The following is a 25,131-nucleotide window of genomic DNA, read 5'->3' on the forward strand; positions in this document are numbered from 1 at the left end:
GCAAACCGTTGTGCTGTTAAAGGCCGCTGTACAGTGTGAGTTGTGGTGTAGCAGCGCCTCGTTTAAGCCTGGCCTTACTGTAGCGTTGGGTCGGAGGCGCTCGTTTCTCTGCATCTTAATGAGGCACCATGAGGGGTTGCTGAGAGTGAAAATCAGCGGGAGGCTAGCAACTTATTCTACAGCTTTAGGAGGGATAACCAACACCGCTGCGTTGTTAATCTCCTATCGAGAACGCCACTAAAAAGAGAACACTGAGAGCCAAACAGGCACCATAATGTGGAACATCATGATTATGGGTGGGTTGAGGAGTGGGGGGGACAAGAGAGCCGCCCTCTATACTGTCGCCTTAGCAATAACAGAGCCTGTGAGGCATAGTAAACACTTGTTTGGTACAAAGCACAGTCTGCTACATCCTCCATTAAGAGTGAGAGATATACAATGATTTAGATGAAGAAAGGAGATAAATTCTCCTCGTTCTCGGAGCCAATCTGCACACGCTACCTTTGCAAACAAAGCGATCTGAACAATGGAAATGGTGAGTCACTTGTCAATCACGACATGTGTAACAAGCCCAAGAAGCGTGTGTTTATGAACAAACATGTGCTCAACGCAGCTGCGCAGCTGAGAAATGTGGGACACTGATCAGACTTATGATCGTACCGGTGACACACAAGATGAAATAAGAGTTCTTCTTCTTTCGTTTTTTTTTAAACATCATCATCATCCCGAAAGAGGTCTGTGTTCACGCCTCAAAGCTGGGATTTAATTAACCCGGAATGACACTCGCCCCTCTCTTTGGCTAGAATATCTACTCATTTAGCTCCCTCCATTCTCCTGTCTGACACTGGGAGCTCAGCTCTGAATTAATTTGGTAGCTGAAATTATACAGTATAAAGACACATGACAAATAAGGTGCAATTCAGAAGCGTGCTTTAGTAAAAATCCTTTTTCTCCGAGCGGCGCATCCTTCAGAGTTATCACATCAAGGAATTAATGGCCAGAAAGGGAATGACCAAGTTATTAAACTTGCTGAATACTAAATGGGGGAAGAAATAATGAGATGCAATTTTTTTGGACAATGCGTCTGGATGCACAGCTGCACGGTTAGAGCGAGCCATACACACTCGCACGTAAACACAAAGGCTGCCATTTGCCTTGTCTTTCATCCATCTCTCTCCACTCTCCACATTCCACTCCACTGCTGCTTGTCAGTCGGCCAGCTATCTTATTACTGTGTGGGCATGGGCTGTGAATAGCGAATACACAGTAGTTTGCAGTTTGCACTAGTGAATTTCCAGCGACCGATATGGCTCTCACCTCTAATCAGCCGCACCACATACCATCCAGAATAGAGAAAGTGAGAGGGGGAAACGGAGAAGTCCACTTGTCAGGAAACAATGGCCGCCTCCCCCTGAGCCATGCAGATACACCTGAATGCCTGATGGAAAAGCTAATTATGGTGTCTTTAGGGTGGACTGGTGAGCGCCCTCGAAACAACTCATCACCACCGGGGACCATGAAACTGCACATGGCGTCCCCATTCTCAGCTTTGGCTTGGAGTGTGGTGAGGCAGAGCCACTCTCAATGGAGCCACGGTATCTTTGAATCACCAGACGTCTCAATACTCTGTAGGACTGTCAAGCTCTGTAAGACAGGCTGGCACCAGATGGGTGAAAAGGTGGTTTGAAGAAAGAGGTATAACGCACCATAATTCCCGAGTGCAGTGATCACGTGTCCCGGCCCTTAAGTAATTCACTGTAACAACACTACTCTTCACCGGGGTTCATGATTGGCAGACGCACCGTGCTGGGGGTATGAACGGTGCCAACTCTGCTGTTCAGCCTAGTAACTCTACTGTCGAATATCTCCACACTGTGGCCAATGGGGTTCATTTCCAGTAACCTATCAGAATGCACCGCTATAAGGTGTAGTAAACCACTGACCGGGCTGCCGATAGGCAGTTGTTGGGGGGCAACTCGGCACACCATTGGTTGCTGAACTTGGAGCCATTTTGGGGTCCTACATGTATTTTACATGCGCCTTGCAGACCCACCATTTTGTGTTTAAACAAAAATATATTATTTCAGAAAGCATCTTCTTGCATTATTTTCTGTTTGTTCTGAGTAGCCTGTCAGCTCCTTGAGCTTCTGCTTGCAATTACCTAAAAACTCAACAGCAAAACTGAACATGTACCTCAGTAAAACAGCACAAAGTGGGGCAGCCATTGTGTGTTCTTCACAGAAACTGCCTTGTATTTATTTCTCCTGCCAAGAAAAAAATCGACAAAATGGTTTCAAATTTTGAAATTTAACTCACAGTTATTAACGCATTTTTATAAAAATCAGAGTGGATCAAATATTCCAGCGCTCGGCTCTTACAAATATTATTTTGTATTATTATAATGTATTATTTTTTGATGGCTAAGAAAGCCAGCGATGTACCGACAAAGTGGAAAAAAAGAATAACGATGAAACAATTTTTCATTGGGGGGAAAAAAAGACAACAATATTGAAAAGCCAGTTTCCCAAAAAAGGTGAAATACAATATTTACAATGACTACAACTAAAATTGAGCTTTTTTACCTACTAAGTAATAATTCGTGATATCAATGCTGTAAGTAAACATACAATCGTTCACACGTATCTATTCATTGATTCAGATTCTTGGAGCGTAGCAGAACAGACACTGATGTGTTCATTCTGACCTTTTTGTTCTGTTTTTTAAACTTTCAACAATCAATTCCCACCAACACTCGCAGCTTAATTACCCAGAACAAACCATGCTAGCAGATCAATAACTCAATGTACAACCCTGCCATAATCATCATCTTTAGCATTTACATTTTTTTTTTAACTAGAGGCAGTGCGTCATCATTTTCCTTTGCTAAAATAAATGACTTTTATCTCCAAAGTGACCACAAGATAAAGCTTCTTTTAGCACTGTGTAATGACAAAAACCTACGCGCCACAATTGTGGGAATCAATAAATTCATTTAATTTTAAACACTGCTGCTGTTTTTAATGCATTTTGAATAATTCCAAAACTATTTTGATAAACTAACCACATTAAAAATAACCAACATAAATAATGTAACCAATATAAAATTAAAGAATTTATATCAAAGTGCTTTCAAGATAATTAAATGACTACCTTTTTGGAAAAAATATTAATAGGTTATAGTGACAAATAACTGCAAAAAAATGTATTTAACCTCCATAAGCATTTTAAATCAAAACAGATTTGCAGGATAAAGTAAAGCAAGATTTAACACACACACACACACACACACACACACACACACACACACACACACACACACACACACAAAAAGGACTGAAGTAGATTGGACTGAGGAAGTCTGATCAAAATGGGCTTCCTTGTACAAAAGCCTTTTGATAAGTAGGGATGTTTGAGAAATTTCATTTCAAAGAGAGACACACAGCAGAATAAGAACAGCGGGCCAAGTGCATGGTTCATAAGCACACAAAGAAGCTCTTTCCAAGCAAAAAGCTTTCACAGTTTTTGGCTCCATCAAAAATGTCTCGCCACCGAAGAGAACAGAATTCCTGAAACCCTCCAATAAACACCACACGACAGTGTCAGGGGGAATTAAGAAATGGGGTAATTAAGAATGAAAAGGAAAGCGAATAAATGATCTGATATTAATTGTGTGTTCATGGATTGGTGCGTTTTTGTGACAGACTCCAAACCACTGCAATGCAACATGAAATATTTAGGGGAGAAAAAAAAGCTGTTTTCCTCTCTGACTTTGACAGAGTAAACACTTTTCAGTCTTTGTGACTGCACAAATCAAATACACCTACACACAACATTTAAAGGTAGAGTGAATACATTTTTCCTTCTTAAAAAAGTCAACAACGGTCTTTCTTTCAATAACTGCTGCTAGCTAATATATCATGTTCATTGGATATTAATATGGTCCAACAATCAATTTGGTTATAAAAAATAAAATGTATTCTCAAAAAAGATTTTTTTTTAATCTAGGAAAACTGCTTTACACTTTAATTACTTTAGGAAATATATGTTTTTGTCTTAATAAAGTGATAAAGTTTGTCTAAATTTATTAAATTGTTAAAATACAAACATGTAAGTAAATATATCTTCACATATTTTAACTTTAATTAATTAATTAATTTATTTGTTTAAACAAAATGTTTCTGGTTCGTTCTCTCGTTTTAAGTAAGAATAATAGCAATAAAAACAATAACAATTCAAAATTTAAAAATGTTTGATTTCAGATTAGTATGTCTAACAGATGGCAAAATATTGTTTCCTTATTTTAAAATTTAATACTTCCAAATTCAAAAATTTGGTATTCCTAGAATATTTTTAAGAAATTTGTTGTGTTAGAAAAAACAAGTAATCTTTTCTAGCACCATCACAAAATAAATAAGTAAATAAATAAATAAAAAACCTCAGTGGCCTCATTTAGTGTTTAGCAGATACACAATTTCATCACCACTATCATGATACTAAGACACCATCTGCAAACTAAATAGTTATACATAAAAAACATCAAATGTCATGTGTAACCCAATTCAGCTTGGGTCTTTTTCTAAAGCTATTTCTTTAAACAGTCTCTTAAACATACCTCTAACAATCACCGCCACATTCATTTCCAGAGACGTCTCAACTTTTTGCGCCTACTCCCAGCAAAGCAGCTCAAGCAAATCTTCAAGACCCCTTGAGTCTCTAGCTGTCCTGATTTCAGCCTGTAGGAGAGCAGTGGCACCATATAGCCTTGGAGAATAGTCCATGATGAGGCCGCTTAACTATTTCCCTTGCTTGCATCTGGTGAACTGAACTGCTGGAGCCCCAGCGCTGCTGCTAGTAGGCTTGGACTGGGCCGGGGGGAGACATCACAGCTGAAAAAAGCAACCTGTACCCCTCAAAGACGCTGCCTGAGCCTTTGTTTCCTTCTACAATAGACAAGCCAAAAAAGACCTGAAGTAGCATAAAGCTGCTCTGTCCTGCACGTTATATTCTAACCTCCACATATGCCCTCTAGTCCAATACACAAGTGCAAACAAACAATTGGCACCAGCAGAACTAGGCTGAAGCAAATACAAGTACAGGCTTAGAAGAGGGAGAACATAAACAGCAGGCCCTGGAAGCATCCACTGGCCTGTTGTAACAGTGTGACAGGATGTCAGGCTACGCTCTTCTTGTTCGTGGTGTTTGTGAAAACACAAAAAAGTCTCTGGTCCTGGCTGCTGTAGTGGCTTCCTCATTAGCCAGTCGAGGGGGGACAGTAAATGACAAGCGGTCATACCCTGGTTTTTAATAAGGTGCTCTTGTTTGCTGTCCACAGGATACTCCAGTGGACAGCAAACAAGATCATCATCATATCCCTTCCTTCCTTCAGGCATTGCAATATGTGGTCATATCTGGTCTCTTCATGCACACAGATGTGGAAAAAGTTGCCAGTGACACAGCTCTGAAACCAATTGAATAAATAACAAATAAACAGCTACTTTCAAGTCAAACTGGATATAGTTCACAGGAGGTTAACATTTACATTCAGTGCTGCAGTTATGACATTACAATTCAAAGAATCTCCTCCTTTCCTGATGCAGCTACTTCAGCTACAAGAAAAAAAGATTTTACAGGAGGACAGTTTCTGTTCTCCTTGGAGGAAGTAGTTGCCCAAGAAACTGCTGTGAGCTTAAGCCTATTCTTGCTATTTACTTTACTACATGCATAGTAATAGAAAATAGAACCATTGGGAGGTTCTGCTGATATAAACATCAGTTAACAGGGCACACATTTTTAGCAGGAATACTCCTGGTGTTAAAAAAGCAGTCCATCAAATTAGTATCAGAGTGAAAATCGATGCATTTAAGAGCCGATTTTGAAATGGGAGCGCTGACAAGTTTCTCTATTTCACTTTGGTAAATGAGAAGAATAAAGCAAGCAAATCTATCTTCCCTTTTGCAATTAATGAGACTAGAGTGAGCTCTACAACAGATGCACCACAGGATTAACTGGGACATGACTTATGTTCCAAAATAATTCAAAGGAGAGCTGAAATCATTTTAAAAGGAGCAAACAAATCACCTCATGGTACGCATTTTCATTTCCTACTGAAATAAAACTCAGAGACCCTCTGCAGTATCTGTTATAAAATTGCAAGAAATCTTGATCCCCACCAAATCAGGTAAAACCATCAAAGATGTATATAGATTTATATTTCTTATTCCGTGTGTGTGTGTCATCCCTCTACAGGGATGGGTGATAATCGTTTAAAACATTGGATTAAATCAACTACAATTCAAATACCCTTTTTTACAGTGCGGTGCCAACCTGCTAATGAGGCAGTACTAACTCTAATAAAGTGCTTGCTTCACACTTTCTTTCTCCAAAAAGCAGGACAGAAATGAAACGTCCACTGAACTATACATGTTTAGAAAAACTGTTTTCATATTTAACCCTTTACAGACGGAAAAACATCACAACATCTGCCACCTGCTTTGTCTTATCGATCCCAGCATACCATTGGAGATTCAATATTTTAAAAAAGTCTCGACATATAGGATGAGCTGATGACAGCTTAAAAAAAAGGAGGGCCTAAGTAAGCCTGCTAAGGCTTTGGTTTGATTTTTAGCAAGTCTGACGTGCCAACATACGCACAACTCGGAGGCAACGCGCTGCCACGACTTAACTCGTCACTGAACCTGAAGGACACCAGCTGTGACAGTGTGAACTCTGAATTATGGATCGAGTGACGAAGAACCGTGCTCCGCGCCATAAATGTCACATCTCAGGAACGTGGATGTCACAGGAAAGCCCGGATTTCTTCGATACTTTCACCCCTCGCCGGTGTGTTTCAAGCAGTCCGAACTGAAGGTTCTCATGTTTCCGACATCACTCGAATGCTGGTTGGTTGATGCGTTCGTTGCTTTACTCAAAATGCCTTATACAAAACGAATACTAGTCCATAACGAAGTGAGCGAGGCAAAAAGATGAGCTAATGAGATGTGATGAACAGTGAATTAAGTAATAATTATAAAGTAATTAGCTAAATTAACTGTTTCCATATAGTAGGAGGTGCATGTGCGTTTGTGTTTTTCCTCCGGGAGCAGGCAAAGGTGTGCAGCGGGGATGATTCACAGTTACTGGATTACAAGCTGAATATATTCAGTGTAGAGAACAATTCTTTCTGTTAAAACTTTCTGCATTGTTCTTTTTTTGTTTTGCCCAGCAGATGTATTTACATTTATATTGAGGCACCAGCCAAGCTCTTCCACAACAACAGCCCCTGAATGGACAATTTGGATGGATCAATAGGTTCATAACCCCAGAGGTCTCAGAAGTCACAATTTCCAATACATTTGTCACTTTCCTTTATATTTACACCACAGCTTGATCCTGTAAACTTAAGGCAAGAAAATCCAAAACTTTTGGGAACAGAGATAATAATTCCTTTAGGAAATACATGCTTGTAAGCTTAAAAAAAAGCTCACCTTTTATCGCTCAGTCCAAGCTTAAGCTTTGAAATGGTGGCTTGGCTTATTTGTCACAATGCCAAAGAGGCATGTTGTTTTTTTTAAAGCAGCATGCCATGTGAAAATGCAAAAGCACGCTGCATCCTACTGTATCACAGATTAGCAAGCATACTGCTTAAGCATTACGGAGGACGTCATTGTCAAACTCAGCTCGGGGTTGAGCAATTTAACCGCGCCGTAACAGATGACATTGTCATTGTGCAAAACACGCAAAGAGACCCTCGTGCAGCCTTGCGCATGCAGACGCACACATGCAGATTTACAGTCGCACAAATACACATGCGCACGCTCGCTCGACTTTAGGCGAGACAAAGTCATGAGAGAATAATCCTAATAACAATGTTGTGCTTATGAGGAGTTGCTGGCTGGTGTAGATAACATACTGTATGCTTAGAGGGGATTTGATTAGAACTGAGTGGGTGTGCAACACTTCTCCATCTTCCCTTTTAATTAAATTGCTAAGTTATTATTATAAAAATTGCTGCAAGGACCAGGGTCCTATCTAGCCCGAATCATAAACCTTGGTAGGAGAAAAAAAACAAGGCTAATTGGGTAAAATGAATCATCTGGACACGGGATTCGCGTGAATGGAACCTTTCGGGAAGCATCTGTGCAAACGGTGTTGCATTTGTGCTTTGCCTTGAGAGGGTTGACTGAGCATCCGAGTCCACCCCCTCCCCAAGTTGTGCACGTGTCACACTTGGTCACATAAATGCAGGTTTCTCTTAGTCACTTCTGCTAGATCGCCAAAGTTCCAAGCACTCACCGAGAATGAGATTTGACCTTAAAGGACATCATGACTCAAACAAATACCAAACTTGTCTTCAGGCCCTAAGTCAGGTAGTCTGTCCACTCTAGTATTTCAATAGCTCATGTCTGAGTTTTCACCAGAGTGGAACTTTTATCCCCACAGGCAGAAAACATTCAGAATATACCATTTTGTCTTTTAAAAGTCAGTGCAGAGCTACCTAAAACTAAAAAAAAAAACCCATATGTGAACACTCTTTCTCAGTGCAGTTTACTGAGCGGGTGCACTTTAACAGGTAATGATTGAAGGGAGCACAGCCGGTGATTACAGAGGCATTACCAACAAGGTGTGCTGTGTGGAAGTTGAACATGTCAGCGCCATTACAGTGACAATCCAGGGCTGTGTTTGAATTGCCCACTTATTCACTATAGATAGTGCCACTGTGTGACGAGTCAGCCCTTTTGTGTATCTGTCTGAAATCTCTTCTGCAAGTTTCATCCAGTATAGCGCACTACAAAATCATCCCATGGCACACCGAGGAATAGCATATAGAAGCTTTACACTGCATCCATGGACCATCATGCATTGCAGTCTGTCTGAGGATAAAATAAGAGGCATCAGATATGGCACTAATGTGATTTTCTTTCCCGATTAGAGTGTCTGGTGAGCGTAACAGTCCTCGGTTGTCTAAGCCGTGCGGTGTCTCCTCAGCCCCAGCAGCATGACTACATAAACACAGACATATACTTTTAAAAGGAGTCTGGAACAACATTGCTCAGTATAAACTGTAAATATGAGTGACATGTTGCTTAATAGCTTACTTATGATGTAGCTGCACACAGGCCGTAACAGCAATGGTGCTTCTGCTTTTAGTCAGAGTTACTTTGATGTACTGGAAAGCTTTGTAAGGCTAATTTGCAATCAGCTGAAGTAACATATCTCAATGTTTTCGTAGGTAGATAGGGTTCACCTGAAGCATGTAAATATAGTATGTGTTATCACTCTTTATTTACATTTATTTGTACACCAATACGTTTTAATTACACCATTTATTTTAGTTAACTATAATAACCCCGGCAACTACAGTGGCATAAATTAACCATCAGTGAAACAGTGGTCGATTCAAACAGAGCCAAGGTGAAGACAAAGGACAGGGACGTTAAACTCATTTCACATCATCGACCACGAACAGAGTACTTTGATCTTAAGTGGGCCGGACCAGCGAAACTCCCCTAAGTTTTAACTCTACACTCAATCCCTGAGATCCCATAGTCTAAGAAAAAAGTGCAATGTCAGCAGTATGTTTTTGTACATGATACAAATAAATGCTGCTGAAATGACTCCTTGGGCTTAAACTGCAAGAAATAAATATATAAAATTACAGATAAATTTCTAGCAGCTCCTTGCCCAGACTGTCCTGTAATTATAAAATGGAACATTTTTGTTAATCTCACAGAAAATCTGCTTTTCATAGAAGCAAAAATTTCAATACTAGATAGTGAAAAAATATGAACCTTTGTGTCATTTCATTTTTTATCTATTGCTTAATTACTTGTGTGTAATGAATGACCATGGGGGAGGTCTTCATCACCAGGAAAAGCAGGAAAATTCATGAAAATACAGTTGAAAGTCCAAAACTGATGCTTTCCTTCACATTTTCCAAAGCCGACCAGTGGGCCAAATTGGAGTCTATGCCAGGCCGATTCTGCACCGTAGATATAAATCTACACTCCGTCTTGTCAAATGCATTCTCAATAATCTAAGAAATAAAATCCCAAAAACCTGATCCTGTTCACCTAGATGCAGCGGCGTGTCAGTGGAAGAAACGTTTCATCACTCAAATGCTTTCTTCAGTCTCTTACTTTATTTTCTTGTATTGCACCTGTGAGATGAATGTAGCATAAAGCAACTCGAGCTCTCTAACAGTGTGACTATAAAAAACAATTTTTAGGGGATCTCCCAATATGTCAACGACAAAACCTGAGCTACTCGCTTTATTTACACATTTTCAGCCTCGAGATGTAAGCTAACTAAGATTGCGTCGCTTGAGTTGAATGACTGTTGCTGAGGTTTTACCCCAAAGTTCAGCTGCCTTGACAGTAAGGCCTAATAACAGCAATACAAGTGCGAAGTTCTGGATGAAGTACTCCTTCAAAGGCAGCCAATCTGAGCCACTGGGAAATAAAATAGTATGACTGCACTTTAAATGCTCCCTAGAAGAATAGCTGCGAAGTTGTTTCACGTTTTTCCGAGTACAGATATAGAAGTACAAACGCTATATAAAGTGCAAACTCCACTTAAGCACTCATTAAAAGTTTAAAGTTCTCCTCCACTGGCTCGACTGCAGCCCGGACCCAGCAGGCTCCACCGGCTGAGCACAGATGCCAGCGTATGCGTGACAGAGTCCCGGCTCGTCTCGCACCTTGCTCGTGTTTATGAGTTTGGCTCGTGGGCCTTCTTTACAAGCTTTGTGCATGGGTGTTACTTTCCTCTTTGGGCTACATTCCTTGCAGGTTGCCTCTGAAACAGCAGGACAGTAAGTATAACCACACAAACACGAGGAAAAAAAAATCCCATGCCACCAGTGCAGCTTAAGATAAATGTCACATCTCCCCCTGAAGACAGAAGATGTGTGTTTACTGGGTAACTTTGTGAAAGTCATAGCAGTCCAAGCAGAAAGGTTAGTGGCGGGGTTAGGTTGTATGTGGGAGTCTTCTCGGCAGACTGCACGCCTGGGATGAGCCTCTGCAGCCTACAGTGGAGTCAGGCGAGTAATCTTCGCATTTCATCAGATTTTTTTTCTTCCACCCAACCCTCCCCTCGCTGCTTTCTTTCACTCCTCCTTTGCTTTCTGTTTCCACCTCCCTCCTTTCACCTGCTCTCTCTCCGGGGATTGAAAACAAATCTGTGAGGTGACTGGAATGCCCCACAAATTCTGATTGTGTCCAGCATGCTTCAATGCTTACGGTATGTATGGCTGGTGTGCCCTTGTAAAGTTGTAATCTAACTTTAAATCTCTAAAGCAACACTTTAAAAAAATGTTTTTAATCCTACATTCTAGAAAGTTACATTGCATAAGACAAAAGTGGCTGTATCTGAGAGCAGGCACAAAGACTGCACTGTAGTAGAATAATGATAATAATCAACACTATAACTCAGAGCTGCAGCCTCTGGGAAAAAATAAATAAATAAAAAAACCATTCGGTAGACCTAATAAGGGAATGTCACGCTGCGGCTTCGGCATCTCACAGTGTTCGATCTTACTGCTAAAGAAGGCTATCAAGCTTACACAGAGCCCCACTAGCCTACAAAGATCCCTTGATTGCAATGCAGGCCATTATCGTTTGTCTAAGACACAGACAAATTATTTATCTTTACATGCTAAGACTGCTGCTAACTCTCTTGAATAATGACTTGGAGAGGGGAGCCATTCTTGCTAATGTCTGGTCTTGTCATTAGTATTTATTAGATGCCCCGCATGCATTATCTAGCCCATTTAAAAGTTTCTGGGTAAGGAAAAAACTTCGACTCCCCACTCAGATAACGGAGCACACGGCGAACATTAGCAGGCTAATGCTGCTGAACTTCTTCGGGATTTCTATCCCTTTATTTATTTCTTTTTGCTGAGATGTTGCAGCGCATCTGCCGCTGTTTTTGGAGTTCTCTCCCCGTTGCAATTACGCCTCCTCATTAGAGAGAAACATCCGTTATTGACTAGCTTCCTGGTAACATCTGCTGTGTTTACACTCGGCCTCATTGATAATGCATTACCGCCTATTTGAAGGCTGATGTGCGGGATAACGCATCAGCATTTGACTTTTGCCAATTAATCCCGTCACGTCATGTAAGCCTGCGATACGAGGTGCTTGATATTCAAGCCCATTTGAGGGTGTAAGCCCCATTCGGGTTGGCTCTGCTTTACACACAAATTAATGTGCTTCCCCCATAACCAAGGGCAGTGAAAGTTTCAAGCTGGTAAATGGCACTGTTCAAGTTTGAAACCTCTCCTGAATACTCAATGCGTGATGGTACAGCTTAGAGGAACAGAGTGTCACACTTCTTCACAAACCCAGGCAGCGCATGTGTTATGTGCATGTTCTAAAGCCTGAAATGAAGCCTACAAGTACATATGACAAGTTTCCAAACAAGCTGAAACTGGCCTCCTAATTTTTTCTTTAAAAATAAATTAATAACTATAAATTTGCTGTACAACTGTGAGTGTGTTGTGCCAATGGCTGCCTGGGTTATCTCCCAGAATCCTCTCACTGTCCAAACAGTTAGATTAAGTGTTGATTCAGAGCTGTCTGTAGGTTTAAATGAAAAGAGTAAATGTCTCTAAGTGTTTACAATGAAGTGATTTTTCCAATAACTTGGGGATTTTGAACCTACAGCTCAACTCCAGGGGCTTCACGTGACTTTGACCAAACAACAACAAACAAAAAACCTAAACCAATTATTATAAATTTAACGTGTTCGTTCTTATTGCTTTAAATTCCTTGTTACATTCTACAATTGAGAAATTGTGTAAATTACACACTGAATTTAAAAAAAAAATATCAATAACTAAAATATGTGTTGGCACCTGAGCTTCAATAAATCAAATTAATTTAAATAGCGATGCTTAGTAAGGATGAATACACATAAACGCCTGAGTCCCTGTAGCCATGAACTAAAGTAAAAGGAACTGTTGAAAATAGAGAATTTAACAGCACATGGATTGATTCGTTTGCTTTCACTACTAGCATGGCTGGTTTACCAGTATCCTTTACCTGCTGTTGGACTTCAGTCTGAATTTAACTGAAAATTGGCTTTTTTAAAAAGGAAAACATTTTTTTGCTATTAACCTCCTAAGACCCGAACTCTTCCACGGCATGCATTTTTAATTTCTCTTTGATATTTGAACTGATTGGGACCTGATGAATATAAAAACAAAGAATTACCAGATTTTTTTTTAACCTAATTTTTGTTTCTAAGAAAAATGAGAGCCACATATGAGGATATTCGTTTAAAATTTCGATAGAACAGTAGCAGTATAATGTCCTCATAAGTGGATATCAGGCCCTTGTAGAGCAAAATTGAGTATTTTGGTCTAAATAACCCAAAATGTGATGTCCACATATGTGGACGCCAGGTCCTAGGAGGTTAAGATTGCTAGTCCTATTATTTCTTATAAAAGTATTCGACTTTTATTTCAATTTATTTGCACAAACGCAGGTAGCACCCAAAGTGGGCTGTAGAGCTTTACAGCAACTCATTCAAAGTCGGCGTAAGCACACTAATAGATTTTTTTCCTCTAAGTTGTTCAATTTTGCTGTTAATAAAAAAAACAAACATATTTTTATTTGTTTAATAATTTCATAAATGCAAAGTTAAACATCAAATAATAATAAACAGCCCACTGCAGAGTAGTCATATATGGTAAAGATTTTCATTATTTACACACGTCATTGATGGTGACAGACTATTTATACTTAAAAAGCTCCATACAAATTATCTTTAGTAAAAAAAACAAAAAAACACTCATAAATATTTTTTTTTCTAATATTGCCGACCCCCTACGCTATCCTGTCCTTGTTTTGCCTCTTTGGATTTATAGCTAATTAACGGAACAGACGTATACGTGATTATCAACTGTATCTTATTTAAAACAATAGAAAAAAAAAGTTTCAACAACAATTTTTTATTTTAAGCTTTTCTTTTAGCCATTTATCCATTCTGTTTGGGCTAAGCTTTTTCAGTGTTTAACCATTAATTTACATACATAATACATACAAATTTGAACAGCTTGTTTATTCACGGGATTCTAACCATTCAACCATTAATTTAAATGGTTGCCTCTCTGCTTGCAAGGACTTTTTTCCTCCAGCACTTCAGTTACAACACGTACTGTACGGAAATGCAAATAATCACAAAACTGTATGCAGATCATATATTTGTGCTTTTTTCCCCTCTCTGTTGTTGTATTCTTACTTTTAATTACGCAGAATTGCAGAATGATTTCACTTCTGTTGAAGAGTAACAAGCAAAAGCAACAAGCATTTCAATTCTCTAGAAAAAAACAAGCTTCAGGCTCAGTGTAAATAAACAAGGAATTTTTTTTCAATTCAATCACTGACCATTTCTGATTCAAGGATACCACCCCGTCATTCAGCATTCTTTGCAGCCGTTCCATTAAATGGTATTTTGTATTATTTTGTAGTGCGTTACAAGTTAAGGAAATTCATATAAACAATATGACATTTTTGAAAGTCCTTTAATTTTAAATAATGAATAAACATAACTTTTTAAAGTTAATTTTCAGGTTATTTATCAGCACAAGATTACAACAACAGTCTTTGAGAGCGTGGACACAAACAGAGTTCTTTTAGTTTTTCGTGTCCTCGCCTCTTTGACAGACGAGCTACGTGCTAACCTTGAGCTGCATTAGATGATTTACATGAAGATCTATAAAGATATCAAATGAAACATAAAGTGCTTAACTAGCCGTCTGAGGCTCTGAGCAAAAGCAAAAGTTTTTTGTTAATCTAATAAGGCGAAAGAGACAGTTTGATTGGGCGTTTCAGATGAAAACAGCCATGTGACACTCGCTCCAGCTGTCAGAGGCAAATGAGCAATCTGGGCTTACTGGGCTTTTTTCCCCCCTTTGCTCTCTCTCCTCTTTAATCCCTTCTTCTCTTAAATTGTCCTCTGCTGCTTTGCTAACTGAGGCATTACTGGGATAAAATAAATAAATAAAATAAAACAAGGCCATTAGAGAAATGGCTAACAAATCGAGTGTAAGAGGAGTAGGCAAAGAACAGAGGAAAGTGGGAAAATCGCAGAACAGGTGGCAGGTACAAAATAGATGGAAGATGAGAGGGAGGAAAACTGATGAAAAAAAGGTGCTGGGATGGGGGGGGGGGGGGGGGGGGGGTAGGCTATAAGAGGATATGAGGAGGAGGATGTTAGGGCAGTGGGAGACCCAGGGGATGATACTGGGAGACAACAGCATGGTGAAAGGGGTGTGTTCAGGAGTGGAAATGGAGCCGAGTGAAAGAAACAGACATTTGCAACGAAGAGGCCATGTGGGAGGGGAGGGGGAGGAGCTGAGGTGGTTGAGGAGAGAACAGAGGAAAAGAGGAAGGTGTAGATACGGTGTCCTCCCCTCTAACTGTGGTACGGAGCTGGGCGACGGCTCCTTGGCTGCACTGCGCCTGTGATTATGCATGTAGCAGCCAGGCTTGTCAGGCTTCGGGTCCCGCCAATGCACCGCCGCCGAGCTTTATCTCGAAATCCCTGTGATTAATGAAGCTGGTGTTACGTTCTGTATGGAGTAGGTGGACGAGGAATGATCAATCTTAATGAGCTATCTACTGTCCGTATATTAACTGTGGGGGGACATAATGTATGGAGAGCCTGGTGGGGCATCTCTCCTTTAAAATACGATAACGAGGGAAGAGGAAGAACGAGGGCGAGCAGGTTTGCTTCCAGCCGCTTATGACACACTGCCGCTGCTTACCTCACGCTTCCTCTCCTCCTTTTTCTTCTTTTGGCTCCCTCCTGAGAGCTGGAGCTGTACTAGAAACAGTTAAGACAGCTCAATGGATGCCATCCTTAGCAAAGTTAAAGAGACAGCGTGAGGCTGCTGCCAGGCACACACGAGGAGGGGTCTCCAGAACTCCCCTGGCGTTCCAAAATGAGATGTTTGAGTCAATATCATTAATACGTGGCCCCCATATGGACTCGTGAGCCAAGGTTAATTTTAAGCATATCACTATAGTATTGCATGTATTCATTTAAAAGAAATAAGTGCACACAATGTGCCTAGAGTGATGGGAATAATTTCCTCTCTCATTAATAATTTGGAACATCTCTAGTTTCCAGTAGAGCTACCTCAACTTAAGGAATGCCATGAAAAAGAGAAGGAGGGGGAAACGCTTTCAAATTCATTATATATTCCAAGCTAGGCCTGTTTTGGAATCACAATAACTCCGGTTCTGCTTTAGCTAATCCTGATGTGGATAGCTTTAAGATAATCGGTCCAGCACAACACCACCAACAGTGATTTTAATTAAATTGCTACTGTTTATTGCACGGATGATGATCTGAGTCAGCAAACTGGAAATGAAATCTTAACGAAAACCACGACTCTAGCATTATATTTGTCTCGGAGAAAGTTGCGCTTTTTGCAGGAATTTCTAGCGAGTAAGGATGGAGAACCTCAGCGAACGAAAGAGAGATCGAGGCGGAGAAAAACAGGGGGAGAAAGGAGAGGGGAGGGTTTAATTAATGTGCTCGCTATGATTAATGGTCTCGGTGCGGCTATCACAAACTGGCTGTGTTTTTAATAACTGGTTTGAGCGGTCTGTCGTGATAGGAGTACGTTCTTGCGGTTGATTCAAAATAAATATTTATGCATCGCTGCAAATACTGAAAGCTTCAAGTCTACTGCATAAATGGAGCAAAGACGAGTGGACAAATATGATGAGCAGTCACGTGAACAGATCATGACACAATACATCTTTATTGCATCCACTGACATTAGAAGCCAGTAAAAAGTCAAATCAAGCGCTACAACAGGATGTCAGGTCGGATCTAACCTTCTGGGAGACCTGGGAAGTCCTAAGGAAAACAAGGAACTTATCTCCCCTGAATAAACAACAGCAGCATACACAACCCGGACTTGTAAACAGTCGCTATCTCGCTAATATGGTGATCTGTAACGTCCTTACTTAGTGGCAATATTGCAGCAATAATGTGCCAGAGAACCAATATGCAAGTGGACAGTAATGCTGCAGTGCCAATATGCTCAGGCCAAAAGTAAACAAAGGCGAACACGTAATTAAAATCTTACTGAGCCCATGGTATGAATAAGGCAGATAAGGGAGATGAAATGGTCACACGAGAGGAAAGATGGGTCTGCCCCGGTTGTGAGGCTGGGCCAATCGTGCTGTAGCAAAGTAAAACTCTGATCTTAACTCAACAAGACATCTTAATTGCATTCACTAGCAGTTCCAGAGCGTCTAGGTCCCCAGATTACGCTTGATGTGAGCTGACTGGAAGATGAACTTCCTAGGCAGAGAAGAGGCCGGGGTCGTGCCGATTGTGTGCGAGAGACGGTGGAGGAGCCTGACTTATAGCCGTCTGCGCTACGCACTCGCGTGCATATGTGCATGTAAAGGCCTGGTGAGGCGGAAGGAAGGGTTAAAATGATGTTTGACATCACAAAAGAGGTGTATGGTATACAGGGCACACTCAGTGAGATCATCAATCTCTGCTAAAGCCCCCAAACACATATGGCAACCGTGCTTCGTGGGCTCACTACCATTAGCCATTTACCCACAATAACAGCATATTTTCAAAAGCGACAGAGCGCCGCGCGACCGCAACACGGCTCCCAACAGCTGTCTCAAGTCTCGGCGTTTGTTAAGCTACAAAAAAAACACCATGAAACACATGATTCGAGTGGTCGTCACGGTTAACAGCGACAACGTCTAACACAGGGCTCAAATACAGAACTAACGGCTTCCTGTTTGATATTAATGTGTTTTTCTTTCTTAAGTCACGAGCTGCCTCTAAATGGTGCTCAATCACATTTGCAGTGAGCGGGTTCATCCCTGCTGAGCTCTGCACTAGCTTTTCCAGGCTGATATTCATCAGGGCAGCCATCGATTTTAATGACTTGGTCAATAGACACACACTGACTCCACTCTCAGCATCTCCCTCATGCTCACTCGCTCTCTTTCTCTCTCCTGTATGCATCTCTTTTTACTTTCACCTCCTTCCGTGTGCCGATTTTTCTTCCTTTCTTTTTTTATTACCATCTTTATAAATAATGTCAGTCACTCCGGATTCCTGCATTTCAGAAAATATCCTTAACAGTTGTGACTGCTGAGGCTCAAGATGCAGATGTTGACAGATTATTAAAAGCGGAGAAGCCTTGTGAGATTCTGGTAACATTGTGATAAAATCCACACTTGAGGGAAACAAAGAGGAGACAGGAAAAAAAAAGAAGCGAGGAGAGGGTGGTGTGAAGGAAATTAACAACTGGCAAGAAGGTGTGGAGTTTGATTCGTACGCTATGACAGGCAGGTATTATGAAAAAGCCCTGCTGTGGATGCAGAAACCAGGTAAGGCCGATCATAACCCGGTGACTGGCATATCTCAGTAGGTGATGAAGTTAAAGCTGCCGCCGCGACGCGCTGTGTGAATCTTCAGCCGTACACACACAAAAAGACAAGCGTACGTCACGTCCACGTATGCTCCATACTGTAAACAGAAATGCAGACAAATGCGCAGACACGCACACACATAGGAGCAGAGGGAGAGAGAGGGGAAGACAGTTGTTGATGTGCCCACTGATGCAGAGCGAAGACAAATTGCTCGCTTTGAAGGCAAAGCCAAATCAAACACAGAGTGTGATTTCTGTCACTGTAGTGTTTGGCTTTAAGGCTGTGAGGCTGACATCTGACAAAACATGCACGCAGTCACGCCCAAGAAGTTGGGCACGTGCGTATTCACACACGCACGCACACACACACACGCACACACACACGCACGCACGCACATAAGGCCTGTTGTGAAGCTGGATTAAGGAGGAAGAGCTCTGTCAGCTCCTCCACAATCCAGGCCTTTGCCATCAAAAAGCCACAAAACCTTTTCTGCACATCAGTGCTTACCAGCATTGTGTCTGGAGGCTTAAACTTCTTTAAAATAGAGCAACGCAGTCTTTTTAAGTAGTGGCTTTACTATTTCAACTGGGCGTTCAATATTTCATCTATAAAATCTGCAGACGTGAGACGCTGAGCTGGGGATCGGACCACAGATCACAGCATGGTTTCTCAATATGAGAATGGACATATTCCCCAGGTTGACGCATGCTTTGCTTGCATGACATTACTCTTTGAACATCTGAAAGGAAAGAAAATTCTGCGTGTGTCAGGCCAACAGCAAAAGTTCTGAAACCTCATTCATAATTCCTTTGCTGAAATTTTTACCACAATCTTTAACAAATATGAGTGAATTAGCATACTTGTTGTGTGTTAGTTCTTATTAATTTCATAAATATTCATTTAAAAACAAACAAACAAAGTAAGTAAAGACATGTGTAAATTTGGGAAAGTGGCATTATTTCATTTTAAGTCTGCGTGAACGCTTTGACATTTGCGGCGGTTTTCTACAACCATTTCCAAAAATGCTGGGATGCTTTTTGAAATCTAAATAAAGCTGCAGTGTAATAATTTGCAATTCAAATGTTGAAGCAGAGTTGTTGTTTTTTTAATTTGTCCAGTACTACATTTAAAAAAACAACAAGAAAAAGAAAAAAACAGACATGAGGCTATAGAAGGGATCACTGCATGGGTTCTGGAAAACTTCCAAAAAACATTATCAGTAAACACATGCGAACTAAAATGTTACAAGAAAAAATAAAAACAGAAATAATATGAGCAGTTAAAATGTTTTATTTGCTTTATAAATTATAGATGTGGCATCCTCCAGCCTAAAGAAGAAGGTTGTTATCAGAGAACAGCTGGTTCAGATGTGCAGTAGTGTTCACGGCCTCGGTAACTTCCACCACCGATGCTGAAGGATACTTGCAGGATTTAGGGCAACATACCTTTAACGCCCATTAATGAAAGATAATTATTATAGTTGGACAATGCCCAGCAATGTCCAGGCGCTAAGCATGCTGTTCAGATCCGTCAATTATGAAGTATATTTAGCACAAAAGTTAGCTCCTTTCAAAACATCACCACCTTGTTTCCTTTAGTTCCACTTACAGTGTTTTGGTATCGATCCCATACCAAGTAAATACAGGGCCAGTATTGCTGATCCCAGCACCCAAACTTTTAAGCTTAAGTAGGCAGAAACAGTGAATTATGATTTATGAGATCATCGTTAGTTTGAAAATTCTGAACACATTTTAATGATCACTCAATCGCTGTGATTCTTACTGTCCACAATAATGAGCTAACACAGCAAAACACGTTTCAGATTTTCATGTATTTTGAAACTGGGTTTCAAAATACATGAATGTAAATGTGTCCGTCTCTTAAAGAACGCTTCAGGTTTTCATTGCTACCGTTCTCTATGAAGCTGTATAATAACTCTTTATTCTGTGAGAGCTGAACACACCTGTCAGGCATAAGATCCCAAACACATTTTGTATTTTACCTTCATGCAGCTGTTTTTTATACATTTATAGTGGACATAATTTTTTCTAATGCAATTTGCACTCCTCTCTTACACAAGAGTCTTACTTTTACTGTTTTTAACTAACTTCATTTTTACTTTTCTTTGTTTTGCTATCACTGCTGTAAATGTATAAATTCCTGCACTCCCTAATAGCATAAGCCACTTACCGGGTGCCTGTGGCACTTTTATTTAACTGGGTCACTGTGTTGTGACTGTACTATTTTTTACTCTTTATCATGTTGCTGTAACACAAAAGTTTCCCTTGTGGGATTAATAAAGTATCTATCTATCTATCTATAGGAGTTTGGTTCAACTTCCTTTACTAAAATGTGCTTGAGTATTTTTTTTTTAAAAAGGACAGTCACAGTGAACAGTGAACACACACATGCTTACCTGGGGCTGAGATAAGGGGAAGAAGATGGATGGATGGATGGACAGTGAACACAAAAGTTTCAGACATTTTTCAGAGTGCATGTTTAAGGTAAATTTTTCCAAAAAGATCCTGTTACTTAACACAATTCAGTGAGTAACGTGCTAAACTTAAGAGGACAGGAACAAAGTATCAGTCCTATCGTGCAAGTAATGATCTGATGCCGATACCAGCGTTAATACTGATGCTGTTAATATTTGGATCGATCTGCCCACAACAACTTTGACTATTGTATGAACACATGCCGGGCGTTTGGAGGGGGACACCTTGAGCATTTGTGTTTTGTATGCAAAACTTCATATTGAGTCATACATTACAAAAATTTACCGCAAGCTTCTATATCAATGACAGCTTTAAAAATTATAGCCTTATTAAACCGGATGCTTCTCTTGGATACATGCTGTATATCTAAAGTTCCCGTTTTAGGGTTTGCAAATGACTGCATTGTGTTTTAATTCAATTTCACACAGCATCCCAGTTTTTCTGGAAAAGGAGGCGTGTGTTTAAGAACCATTTCCTTCCCTGGAATCAGGGCAGAAACTGATATCCGTGCACACACGCGTGACTCTTATCCTTTCCTCAGCCATTACAGTTGCCGAATACCAACCTGAAGCTGCTTTCCTTAATTCCCACAAACTACTTAATTTACTATTTTGTGTTCCGCCTAAGCAGAAAATGCTAACAGCAGGTCCTCGATAATTGCAACAGAAGAAAGCCAGAACGGAGGTCACGAGAGTTTTCCCTCCATATTTTAACAGTATGCCGCTACAGCAGGACAGTGGGTGTCCTTGCCACGCTAATACGTGGTGTTAATTGACGAAAAGCCCAAAACCTGCGAGCGGCTGGAATTTGCGACTTCTCAAGCATGCTAAAAGGAGGGAGGGGAACGAAAAGGGACAGGGGAAGTGGCAGATAGAGATAATCAAAAAGACAGAACAGCCGCAGTGGGCGCGCTGAGTGGTCGGGATGGCATTGTTGTGATTACAGAAGCGAAGTGAAGTGTCCTCGTCGGCCGAGAGAGTCTGCTGAAGAGACGTCACGGCTGCTAATTTACTGGTGCTCAACGCTTTACCTATTTCCACTGTCCTTGTGACATTACCACAATGACATGCTTACTAATATCTATTCGGTGGCAGGCAGGAACTTAAAAAAAAGCAGACAAAATGCTTGAGGAGATGTGAGATTCAAGTGCCTCAATTTACAGTTTGACCTTCACAGAGGCCCGCACAGGATTTAAAGTGTATGATGTCTGCAAATTGACACTGGGATGTTTCCCTTTTGTCTTTGAAACAGAGGAGCTGACAAAAACTGTTCCCACACAAACTGAATATATTACAGTAACTTTATCATTACGTGAATCACAGGAACAGTGTGTGCTTCCACAGCTGGGTTAAACAAAAAAGCCTCGCAGCACATTTCCTTCCTGTAAAACTGATCAGTATGAGCACTATAATTGCCAAAAAATTAAGCTTCTTTGGCCTGTTAGAAGACTCCATTTTGACATGTGAATGCTTAATGGATCGAGACAGTCTATTCAACACGGCAGAAGCTAAAAAGCTCTTATTCGATAGAGACCGGACCAAGCAAACGAGCCCATCTAATTATCCATTTCCAATTCTACCTGCAGTCTCATTTCGATGTATCACAGGCAGCCCCCAAAATAATTGCTTTTTTGCAATCTACAAGTTCATTTGCACACATTTTATTGATCAAAATGAGTCAGGAAAAAGAAAACAATCTAAACCTAAATTAAAAGCTTCATTAAATGTGAAAATTGGTCGGGGAATTGCGAACATCTGTTTCTAGCGCCCTGCGTCATAAACTCCAAGGTTAAAGCAAACACCAATTTATGGCGTGCAGTCTCAGGCACGAGCTGGAGCTGTGAAGCACCTTCACAAACACAGCGTAAGTCAACAAGGCTTCAAAAGATTTCTAGGGAGATGTGAGGGCAGGGACTGAAAGCTCTTCCTGCCTCGTGTTTAGCAGGACTCTTATGCAGTGCAGCTAGGAGCAGTGAGAAAGATTAACCCGACACACCTGTAACCAAACGCAGAGCACAAATCTACAGATGCTGATGTTTTAGAGCAGTCTGAGATATCTTCTAGTTTGCAAAGAATAACAGTAAAGGGCTTCTTGCAGGACATATATCTATATTTTTGGAAGCACCTGTCTCTCTGCTGGCTTGAGGTGCTTCCATGTTCTCGGTGACCTTGGATCAGCTTTGAAGTGAACTGGCTCCGGTTGCAAGTCGTATATTAACAACCCTCGCTTGAGTGTTTGCAGCCTTGTTTATGACTGCTGGCATCTGAAACAGCCCGGGCATACAGACCGAGGGCAGAGGCCTAGGCGTTTCATTCCAGCGCCACGCCACAATAACAGGAGGTCACGAGGAGCAGAGAGCCCAGAGTGCGCCGATTTAATACCAAATACCACCTTCCTAGCTTGGACTCGTCTGAGCGACCAAACAAATTTGCTTTGATGCACTCTTTCAAAGTTTTAGAAAGGGATTTATAATATTTAAAAAAATAAAATAAAGAAAAGATCGTCTTTAGAGTTTTTAGAGTGCCCTTGCTTACCTTTGGGATGTCCGGGGTCGCTGAACTCGTACTTCCCGCTCCCAACCGTCCGCAGCATTTGCAGCCCGTTGGGACTGTCCTGATTGTCGGCAGCCGTCTGCTGGCCATGCGCTGCTGCCGCCGCCGCCTGTCCGTTAGTAAGAGGCATGGTGTGGGGCTGGATGAGGCTGGGGTGAGAGGTTAAGTGGCCGTTGCCAATCATGCTGTGAGCGTTTGGATGAACCACCGGGTTGGCCTGGGCAGTGAGGGCGGATGGTGTGACCGTCGGCTGGGCTGAAGCGTACGGAGGCTGGCTGGGCATGCTCAGCACCATAGAGGGCGGCTGCTGGGTCGACTGCGGCGTCAGCTGGAAGTGGGCGGTCATGAGGGGGTGTTGCGGGGGCACCGGCGTCTGGATGGATGGGGTTACTCCTATGATGGGCGACTGCGCGGTCACGCTGTGGTTGAAAGAAGGCGGCTGAGGGAGGGCGTAGGTGTGGGACAGGAGACTGGGCTGGCTCACCGCCGCCACCGGTGCAGGCCAGGTTGGAGCTGAGGGGAAAGAGGCAAGAAACTACAAATCAATTTCACATTTTTTAACACCAAGACAAAGTCAAGATAAAGACTTCTATGCTGCCGTGCTATTTAGGTAAGCTGCACAAAGCTGAAAGCAAGAGAAGGGTGCTAATTTTAAGTCGTGATATTACGTGATCAAATACAGACAGAAAACAGCATGAGAAGACAGACTCCAGCTTGAGTTGTGTTCCTTACCACGCCACAACTGTCAGTGTGCCGCTCCACTTCAGTCTAAGTTTGTTTTTGACTCGAGACTTAATATAAAACACAAAATATTTGAAGGGATGTACAGATCAGCACCCAAAGTCAACATCGTAATAAGATTAAGAGATTTATTTTGCTACAAGATGAACAAATAGCTTCCTGAACGTGAAGGCATACATGTTCATTGCATTCGGCATTTGGCACCATTATCTGTGCAGGAGTCTGTGTTTACCCAGACACTCTGAGCCAATCATTTCTCTACCCCGAGGCGTTAGATGCTGTGGATGTGCTGGGAAGGCCATATTGGACCTAAACGCCGTCTCCCTCCCTCCCTCATCCACTCCAACTCCTTCATCTCTGGCTCCTCCTGCCACGGCCCAAGCTCCAAAAATAGACTAGCGCTCTGCTAAGGGGCCAAAGGCTAAATGACAGCATGCAAAAAGCTGAACAAAAAAAGAAGAAGAAGCCCGCATTATTCATGGTACTAGCCCTGCTGATATAACAGTCCGGGCAGAGATGGATGGAGAGAGAGGGAAAGAGAGATAAAGACAGACATTGCGAATAAAAGGAGAGGTCAGTTCAGTTCGTGATTCACGTCATTGAGCCAATCGGCACCAACACTGCGTTTTCATTTCCCCTCTTTTGAAGCCCATCTTGATAAGGGATGGTAATCAAAAGCATTGGTAGAATGGTTGCGCACGCTGCGAAGGCTCAAGGTTTTAAAGGAGCAATGGCGTTGACTGGAATTCACCATACACACATTTTCCATCTGCCCTGCACTTCCTTGTTGACTTTTCTTTCAGTCTTTTAAGAGGAAAAATATTTGATGAAAAGAATTTCACCATTGTGACCCGACAACAACCTAAATTTATAGCGCTCACCTGCAAGGTTTAACAAAAACGAAGAATCCGCGTCTCT

The 25,131-nt window shown here is 41.4% G+C and overlaps 1 protein-coding gene across 2 annotated transcripts in view; it reads right to left on the reverse strand.

Annotated features, from left to right (window-relative positions):
• LOC134642943 (kelch-like protein 29) overlaps window positions 1-25,131 on the reverse strand; it is a 264,213-nt gene that overhangs the window by 101,742 nt on the left and 137,340 nt on the right. For both annotated transcript variants that reach the window (XM_063495042.1, XM_063495041.1), the window contains one exon: window positions 23,455-23,985. In XM_063495042.1, coding sequence (XP_063351112.1) covers window positions 23,455-23,985 — 531 coding nt within the window. The remainder of the gene's footprint in view (window positions 1-23,454; window positions 23,986-25,131) is intronic.

Source organism: Pelmatolapia mariae, linkage group LG15 (assembly GCF_036321145.2).
Source record: "Pelmatolapia mariae isolate MD_Pm_ZW linkage group LG15, Pm_UMD_F_2, whole genome shotgun sequence".
Lineage (NCBI taxonomy): Eukaryota > Metazoa > Chordata > Actinopteri > Cichliformes > Cichlidae > Pelmatolapia > Pelmatolapia mariae.